Below are 10,000 nucleotides of genomic sequence, written 5' to 3'. Positions count from 1 at the left end.
TTTTCAGATACATTCACTCATTGCTGGTAACGTAAAATATGCTAAGACACAATTAGCACGCTACATACAAAGAGCTGATGATCCACGAGGTAGAGTGTACAAAACATTTGCAATAATGAGAAACATTTGTCGCAAAGTATAAACATGCAGTCCTTGCGTTCGATTATCAAACATGACAGCTTTCTTTTTGCTGGGATTAATTCTTTTAACTTTACGGTCAAATTCCTGCTCGCAGTCACCAACACCTAAATTGTTCTTGTCAAAGTTTACTGTCAAGTTTGTCAATGCATTTATGTCATTTGAACTAAAAATTGCTCTTCTGATCTCATGAAAACTTGAAGCTTGTAAGCTCAAATTGTTACAAGCCGTTCCCCGGAAATGAAAGCTCACCACCATCAACTACCGCGAACGGGGTGTACATTTATATTAAAGCGGTCTGAGTATATCCTAAATAGTCGACCTTCTCTTGGGTTCTTTGAAGGCAAACAAGAAGAACATTCGCTGTTTGAAAAACGTGTGCTTGTGTAGCCGGAGATAATTTGATTACTTTTCGAAACAATCGTCAGTACTCGCAACACTGAGCTCACGGCACAAAGCATCTTCGATGCCCCTCCACAAAAAACTGTCATTCTCGTCGCCAGAGCCTCCGATCTTATAAGTGCACACAAAAGAGAAGAGCTCTGGTATCGAGAACAAAAAAAAAAAAGCGCCTGCGCAAATACGACGGAAGTAAGCTTTACGGACGACGGAAAAAAACATCGCTGCAGATTTAGGTTCGTGCGGCCTACGAGCTGGGCACGAACAATAATTGAATAGGCTATCAAGGCAAAAATTATTTCTAGCAGCTGGAAGCTTTAATCACCTGCTGACAGCGTCTCGGACACCGACATATCCTTGTGCAAACAAGATGTCTTTCAGGAAGAAGTCAAAAATTACAATCGTTGTAGGCCTGTTCGTTCTGATCGGCTTGATCGTTCTCATTGTCGGAATAGTTCTTATAGTTAAAGCAAAATCGAAAGAATGTGAGACTAGCCCTAAATTAAAACCTTGTGATTACTCTGAGGAGGCCTTGCGAGCTGGCATCGATACTTTTCTCCAAAAAGTTCAAGACAAGTATTACGAACTTCACCCACAAGATCTGATTTTCAAACCTGGAGGGGTTGATAAAAACGAATTCAGGACCAAGTTTAAGCCTTACAATCCCGCTCCAAACAACCTAAAGAAAATCACAGACGCATCAAAAAGTCTTTTGAAAGAGCTCGAGTCAATGGACATCAATACATGACAGCTGAAGCCACGTGAGAAGAAAGCACTTGCTCAGGTGAAGCATTACCTCGAGAACAATTTCGGAAGTCCTTACGATGTGGATTACTATGCAGGCGATTTCCTCATGGGCCCGAACTTGTTTTGCTGGCAGCCGATATGTCTTGTAGGGACGTCAGACATTCGCTATGGTCTAGCAAACATTAGACCAAAGGACAATAGCGATGTTCGATTGGTACTGGACAAGATGAAACTGGTCTCGAAAACGTTCTCGCAATACATCGAAAACTTGAAGTACGGAGTCAAAGCAGGGATGGTTCGCTCAGTTGAAGAATGCGAGGCTGGGATCGATGCCTTCAAACAAGAATATTTAAAAATTGCACAGAACGGAGAAGCAGGTTTGTGATAACTTAAATAGGCCGATGAAAATCTGGGCTGTAAAACTGTATTTTTTAAGGAAAGTAAATGAAGATGCAAGTCACCTCAGTTCATGGAAAGCATGCGATTGACTCTATTTTAATATTTTAGCTCTTTCTGCCTGCAATGAAAAAATCATGTCATCCATTTTGAATTAAGCTTTGTTTGAAGTTCTTTTCTTTTCTGTTTACTTTCACGTGATTGTCGGCATCTGTTTCTTACAAAGAAAGATGCCGGAGTCTCGCAATTAAGCTTCGCTACGAATAATCCCGAAAAATCGCCAGAAAAATCTACCCGGATAATCTCCTAAATAGTTCTAAATATCTCAAAATTTTATCATAACATATCATATCTCTATTTTTGTGTGTATTGTGTCCCTGATATGAACATTTTAACATCTTTTCTTTTAACTGGCTGCCTGACATTTTTTACTTTTAGGTTATTTCGGGTAGCCAGCACCCCTATCATTTGCTGTACTATTGTTATTATTGTATAATTATTGTATAATTGTTATTGGTTTATTGTAACTATGGGGTGAAATATAGTATTGTATGATTGTATTATTGCAAAATGTTGACACAAAATATCAAAGTTAAAGATCTTTACAAGTTAAAACGGGCCGCCACTTTGATTGGGTCATCGACCTTGCATTGAAGCTTTGTTTTAAGTTTTTTTTTGTTCTGTTTACTTTCATGTGATTGTCGACATCCACTTCTTACAAAGGGTGCCAGTCTCGCACTTAAGCCTGGCTGCAAATAATCAAGAAAAATCGCCGAACAATCAAGCCGGTTAATCGGCTCAAAAGTTCTAAAAATCTCAAAGCACAAAATATCAAAGTGAAAGATCCACCTTCATTAAAGCTGATGGTCAAAGTGATAATTTACACTATATTCACCGAAGTGGATGCTGCTATTGGTGGATAATTACCGAGCTGCGAAGTCCAACACTAGCCACCGACAGTGTGGTGAACAGTGGTTTTAGTATTTTCTTACAAAAGTGAGACTCATTTATTCCTGCAACGATAACAATATTTTCGGGCCCAAATCCCGCACGAGCTGCTCGGAGGTGAATAGCAAAGGATGTTGGGATTTTGGGGAGCCAATCAGAGCGCGCCTTCAACGCCCTCCACTGTTTTAGTTTATACTAGGTCTAGATAACTACAGCCTCGAACAAAATTGTTGAAACAGTTTGCATTTACCTTGTCCGCCCTCAATGTTGTTTTGCCAAATGGGCTCAGAAACTTGCGTGCAAACACCATTGCATGAGAGGTAGGCTTAGCTACATAAATCCGGGATTTTTTTTGGGAAAGAATTTTAGAAAAAAATTGACTAATTCGAGAATTATAGTAGAGTCATTTGAACTTTCACCTGACATTTCGGCAACATTTGACAAGCGAAAATGTTAACAAAACCTTCTTTTTTTTGCATTCCTGCCAACCAATTGAGGGCTCAGTCCGCTCAAATGCCACAGCAGTGTCTAGAGCAGAGCAAATCTGCGGTTTTTCAACGTATGTTGAAGTACATTTTGAAGTGTTCCCGGGCCTTTACAACTAACATTATCAACAAGGCCCGTTAGTTGTTTTTGGAAAACAAGACAACCAAATCCACTAGACAAATAACAAACAACATACATACATACAGAATTTAACTATAAAGCATTGCCATAAAATTGAGAATCTTGACAATTCGACGTTCTCTTAACATCGATCATTTTCAAGTCAAAAGTAAAGCTGAGAAATTGACTTGATTCGAATTAAGACTCAAGGGGTTATGTAATGTAATAGGATACAATTTTAAAACTGTATTAAAGCAATGCAATAAGGCATTTGCGCACTATGTCATTTTGAGTATTGAACTCAGTCTTTCTGAGTATTGAACTTAGCCTTCAATTCCTTGAATGAAAGGCATCTCGAAAATTAAATATTTAAACTTCGATCGGCATTTTGTCAAAACTGAAAGACGTTTGTCTTTCAAATCAGACTTCTGTGGGCCATGTTCTTCAAGATGATTCCCAATTGCTGAATGTTTGTGTTCGCTAATGCGTTGGTGTAAATGCCGGGTTGTAAATCCGACATAACCTGCATCGCACAAATTACATTGGAATTTATAACCGGTTCTGATTGTTGACAATAGGGGGCTTCTTTTCTTTAGGAGCACGGACTTTGGCGTCCAAATCAAGCCCGTGTTTCAGTCAAAGAAGATCGGCTAATTTCTTCCACTTTTGACTTTAAATTAAGGAGCTTAAGGACCCTTACAGGACGACGACACCAGCTACGAAAACGCCACGAAACATTGGTTTCGGTCACACTTCAGAGAGCTGTCTCGTTCCTTCGCTTCAGACTCATGCCATCATCACTCACTGCGGCAGCAAAAATCATTATTTTACAGATTTTTTAGCTCTAAAAGTTCTAAAAAACTTCGGAATTGCCAAATTCATCTAAAAATCTCCAGACTTTCTATATATCTTTTCAGCGTCTAAAAAATCTTTAAAAATCTGGGCCCGGTTGTTCAAAAGTCGATTAACGCTAACCCCATTATTTCTCTACTCCCAAATGCTGTTGAACGCTGATATTCGGCAAAACCTTGCATTAGAAGAAGTCAATCTTGAAAAATCAAAATGAGCAAACGAAACTTTCACCAAAAGGTGGAAAACATGAAACAAAAGTTTACACTAATCTGGATTAAGTTAATCGGCTTAAGGTTAAAGACGAGTTTAGAACGAGCCCTGTTGTGATGTTGACCTGTGATCGCAGAACTGTGTTTTTGCATGATTGCAGGCTTTCGCAAAACAATTATTACTGACAGCTACTGATCAGAGCAAGGCGTGGTTTCCAAGTACGAGTATGCAAATCGTCGGCGCCCCTCGCAAATTACTTATGTTTTGGAAACGCTTTCTCTGATAGAATGCCAACAAGTGATTTGTGAGTCAGTGCTTTCAGTATGTTGGCCAATTGATTATTGATGATTACAATCAATTATTAATCAATTATTATAAAAAGACTTGATTGATTTGATTTGGTTCAATAGATTATTAATAATGGTAATTGAACTGAATGGAGTGCAATTTGAACTCAGGGTCAAGTTCACCGGCAGCCTCGCAGCCCTTCTTAGGCCAGGTCACTGAGCAAACAACTGTAAAATGGCCTATTGCGCACACGTTTGAACAACGTTTTTCTAATCTTTTTTCCATTTTGATCGACTTTAAAATTTTCAGGAATTTATAACGAAACCTTCATGAAGCCAATATTCGATGACAGCTTTCTAGGGAGCCTTAAGCCCGAACACCTAAAACAATGGAAAGATGACAATGGTGGAAAAACTGTAACCGATTCTATCAGAGAGTACTCTCTTGAATATATTGGTCGACCAATCTATGAAGTTATTAGGTAGGTGATAAATAAAATCGAATATCATAGTGAGTCGACTCACGCGTTTGATTATTCTCGTTCCCAGATCCCATCGTTTCTCTTAGCCGGCGGGGCCTTCGCACGAGAAAACGAAGGGGTCTGGAGACATAGGAAAGTAACGCTTCTGAGCGCCGCCATGTTTAGTACTATTGACGACTCATATATGAACTCCGGAAGGCCTTGATTTCAAAGAAAATTTAAGTTAAGTTGTTTAGTTTGTTTTAGATGTCCCAGTGCTCAATTTGCTCTCCAGTAGGACGGTTCTTGTGCCATGTGATCGCCAGCTGCAAAGGGCCCATTCGAGGAAGAGAAAGGGTTTCTTCAGAGCCCATCGTTTTCTCGTGCCACGGCTCCGCCGGCTAAGAGAAACGATGAATAGCGTATGACATGCTAGAGCTCGTAGATCAACGGGACACCTCGTCCATTCCCATGTTGCAGTTGAGACATTCCTGTCATCTGGGAATTTCTTTAGATCTTTCATCCAGTGCAGAAGCTTGGCGTAACGCCTCTTTCACTAACTGATTCAATGAATTTAAGATCATTTTTTCCTCTCCCCCATCCCTATTCATAGTTTCTTGTGGATGGCGGGTGTGCCCTTACCTTTGCTGAGGTTACCATGCTGATTTTAAATTATCGGCCTAGCCCATCAGGACTTGGCCAAAATATCCCAAAAAGATGTAATGTATTATTTGTGTCCCAGCAAACAGAACTCGCCCAAAGCAACGCTTTTCCAACAATATCAGTCTTATGTATAGAGCATGAAGCATAGTAAAATGACCTTTTTCAACTGAGAAAAATGGTGCATGCTAACTTCTGGATTTAGACAAGTGGCGCTTTTTACGTTGGTGAGCGAAGAAAACAATAGGTATCTCAGGTTGTAGATTACACGTTTTATTACATGTATTTGTTTGTTCGTCCACCAGCAACTCCGGGGATTGGATGCAAACGCCTTAAAGTAGTATTTCCTGAAGACACCAGCTCCCACCAGGAAATCATTCAAAGTAAAAGGAGGAATAAATTAATCAAAGGTGCATTTTTCTTCAGGTTTTTGGAAACAGAAAATCTCGAACATTGCGTTCCCAGTTCAGTTTCGAGTGGCCTGGCAAACCTTCCAGTTTCTTATGTTTATGTCAATGGAAGCCCGACGGATAAGGTCACCACAAACGTCCTGCCAACTGGCGAACCCTTGAACGGAAAAAAAGCATACGAATCCATAATGCCATTCTTCACTACTATAACTAAAACACCGAAGGAAGTTCACGATCTTGGTAAGAAGATGTTGAACAAGCTTTACCCTGAGGTACAGTTAAACGTTAACAAGTTAAATTTACAATATATTTAACAATAGATCACTCCAGGGTAACTGGGGCGGTGTCCAGAGATACCGCTACTGGGTCCCGCTTCTGGAAAGTCCCGAAACTTTACGGGTTATTTTCGGGTGTCACAATTCCCTTTGTATCTCAAGAACGGAAAGGATTTAAGTCGTCAAACTTCACAGCCAGTTTGCTTTTTGTTACCTTGAAAACATGTTCAACGATCGGCCCTCCAAAGAAAGCGGTTGGCAGTTTAAAAAATGACTTTCGAGAAACGGGCCCATGGTTTTGTTCAAACTTTTCGTCAGCGCATGCGTAAATGTTCTAGCGTTCCGATACGTCCCAAAAAGATGCTGATTTTTATAAAGAATTCAGATTTCAGTTTATTCTTCAACGACCTAAACGTAACGTAAGAACCGTGCCCAGTCTTCACTCATAGGAGACAGATAGATCATCCTGTCGTTTATTTAGAATAGTTACCCTGGCATCGAGGCTTGGAAGAATAAAGAAGAGGAAATTGGATAATTTGGGGTTAGGGTTTAGAAGAGATTAACACTTGGAATCTTTCTATATAGCTGGAATAAGACTGTACTAGGCCGTTCGGTATGCAACATTTCGAAAGTCTCTTAGGCTCGTCAAGCATCATTATCATTTGGTTTCTTTATTTGGGGGGGGGGGGGGTGGGGAGCGGAAAGTGGGTGGTGGTAGATTCTGTGATGCTTTGAGATGTGTAGATGTGATTTTAACACCTTGCTACAAACCTGGCCACATGTTTATTGCAGAAGGTGGAACACGAATTCCTTGGTTCAATCTCTGTGTTTGTTTGTTTGTTTGTTTTTTTAACTTTCAAACCACTGAATAAAACATTTCGTCTAGACGCTCATTGCGTTTTGTGACCCTCTTTATGCCACTTATGTCCAGAAATGCAAGTAATTAGATTCACACCCAATTTTGATAGAGTGGTTTTCAACTGAGTGTCAAAAGTAATTAGCCAATTGCTTTGGTTTTGCATTACTTCACTCAGTGATTGGTTCAAAGTTCTCGCGACACTTTTTCAACCAATCAGAAGTGAAACCAAAACTAATCGTGGCTCGTGCGTGCACATTTTCCCGCGCTTTGTGTCGGCTACGTGTAATTACTTCAAGTTTTGATTGGTTTACTGGATTGTCTCCTTCCATTTTGATTGGTCAAAGTAATTGCTTTGGTTTTGGTTTTACGACACTCGATTGAACCTTGCTCTATCCAGCACGAAGTATTCCGTTAAGGTTAGTGTTAGGATTAGCGTTGGTGTAAATCTAGTAGTTCACCTTTTCTTAAGGAGTAGAATTTAGTGAACAATCTGTGAGGTCAATTATCTGCGCGCATTCTTCCAAACGATTGATGTCTCACGAAACGGATATTGAGCGTGTAGCTAAAAAACAACCATGCACTATACGATTATACATATGTTTCATTTTCTAGGTTCTTGCAATTGCTCGCAGTGTTACGCTTCAAAAGACCAACGAAACTGCAAAAGATGCTTTCATTGTGAGATTAAACGAATCAGACATGTTCTTCAATGACGAGCCATTTCCCGGGAATGAGTCTGACACAACCGCATACAAACTCTGCAGGTCTATAGAAGAGGCCAAGAAATTCTGCCCCAAACGCTGGGAGACCATGGAGATATGGTTTGCAGAGTCTCGTAAGGTAAAGATGACCTCTCTGAAAATTTAACCAGTGTTTTATTTAAAGGTAAGAGGCGTGCACATCATGCTCAAAAGCTGCCCGCTCGCGTTGAAGTATCTCCTCTATGTAGATTCTCTCTCCTAGGGAAAATGAGATGCGACTCAGAATTTAGTCGACACGATTGTTTTTGGTTAAAATTGCACTTTGACATACAAAAATGCACCAAATGATCTTTTTTAGCTCAATCGTGTCGTTTCTCCATCTCAATCACGATCACGACCGTTATTATTATTATTATTATTATTATTATTATTATTATTATTATTATTTAGCAGTGTAAATTTATGTATGCTAAACGATAGCTAAGGCAGAGTAGGGCAGTGTTGCGCAACTTAAAGGCCAACGGGAAACAAGAAAATTAAATAAAAAGCTAATTGTAGAAACTATTACATTAAAATATGTTTGAAATAGAGCTTGAAAACAAAAGCTAACACCGACTTCTGCATCTTTATCAAGACCTCTTTACTCTTCCTTCCCACTAAAACCCTAACAGTTCTCTCGAGTCCTTTGAAGTATCCTCCCAGTACATCTAGGATGATGTTGTGCTGGTCTATGCCTTATCCTGTGAACCATTGTTTTAGTTCCAGCCGCAAGGGAGCATCATTATTATTATTATTATTATTATTATTATTATTATTATTATTATTATTATTATTATTATTATTATTATTATTATTATTATTATTATCACTATTATTATCATTATCAGATATATATAGCTATAATCATAAACTCGTCGTCGTCGGCCTCCTGCCGTCTCGTAAGAAGGTGGAATGCACCCGGCGGATTCAACCACACTTCTTGCTGTGGCTAACCAGGCCAATGCGTGAAAGACAGTCTCTTCGGCATACAAAACAGATTTGAAGACTCGGTTGAAGACTTTCGTGCTGCTCTTTTCCGCTTAAGATTGGCAGTGCGTGACTGCTCGGCTTCTTTGGTTCCAACTGACACAGCAGCTTTCCATAGAGATCTTGATTCAGCAGTCGTCTCCCAAGACTGTAGGCTGATCCCAGTAGATTTCAGGTCGCGCTTGCAGGTGTCTTTGAAGCGTAACCTTGGGCGACCACGAGGTCTAGAGCCTGATGAGAGCTCGGCGTACAGTAGAATTATAAACTAATGCTAGCCTAAAATTAAAACCTATACCAAGATTTGTTCATGTTAGGTTCAAAAACACCAACATAGTCCATGGTTCGAAAAGGAAATAGACTTTATACACTGGAAGATCAAGCGAAAGAGGAGAAGGGCATTCCTTAAACTTTCCCCTCATGGTTGTCATCGGTGTAGTTCAAAACGTAAGGAAACGTAGTGGAACTAAGGAGTAGGTGCTGATAGAACAGAAATTTAAAGCATTTAAGCGAGCAAAAGCAGAGTCAATCTCCCTGAGCCGGAAAATCTAGTTGAAATTCCAGAAAAGGCTTACAATTGAATTTGAGTCGCCAGTTAGTTAGTTAGTTTAGTTATAGTTAGTGAGGAAAATTACAGACTAAACAGTGATTGCTGCATTTCGATCCGTCTATAGGTCTAAGGTCTGTACGTGTATAGTAGAATACGTCAGGCAGTATTGTGATAGAGTAAATTAGTGTGTTGTTTGTCTGTTGGTGATGTCGTCGATAAGTCGTTTTTTAGGGTGCGGGAAGTTGTAGGCGTCGCTTTATTGGTGTCTGTTCTAAGCTAGTAAACCAGCTTTTCACGAACATCTCAACAGATCTAGACAAAACGCCCACATTCAGTTTACCAAGGAGATCGAGGATAATGTTAAGGTTCTTTTTCTTGACTGCTTGATGACCCGTGACAACAACAGACTACAGACGACGGTTTACAGGAAACCCACCCACACTGACGGACTCCTTGACGAATCATCTTACAACCGTAA

General features: G+C 39.8%; 1 protein-coding gene across 2 annotated transcripts in view; it reads left to right on the top strand.

The window, feature by feature from the left end:
- Window positions 1–721: 721 nt before the first annotated feature.
- The window catches only part of LOC138045490 (uncharacterized), a 17,250-nt gene continuing 7,971 nt past the window's right edge, over window positions 722–10,000 (top strand). Inside the window, exons 1-4 of one of the 2 annotated variants that reach the window (XM_068892010.1) lie at window positions 722–1,661; window positions 4,894–5,065; window positions 6,131–6,386; window positions 7,861–8,088. In XM_068892010.1, coding sequence (XP_068748111.1) covers window positions 1,391–1,661; window positions 4,894–5,065; window positions 6,131–6,386; window positions 7,861–8,088 — 927 coding nt within the window. In that variant the 5' untranslated portion in view covers window positions 722–1,390. Of the gene's footprint in view, window positions 1,662–2,840; window positions 2,949–4,893; window positions 5,066–6,130; window positions 6,387–7,860; window positions 8,089–10,000 lie in introns of those variants that run through there. The other variant, XM_068892011.1, reaches the window with a different exon arrangement.

Source organism: Montipora capricornis, chromosome 4 (genome assembly GCF_036669925.1).
Source record: "Montipora capricornis isolate CH-2021 chromosome 4, ASM3666992v2, whole genome shotgun sequence".
NCBI lineage: Eukaryota > Metazoa > Cnidaria > Anthozoa > Scleractinia > Acroporidae > Montipora > Montipora capricornis.
Note: the sequence above shows the minus strand (reverse complement) of the source record. Positions and strands in the feature narration are given on the sequence as shown.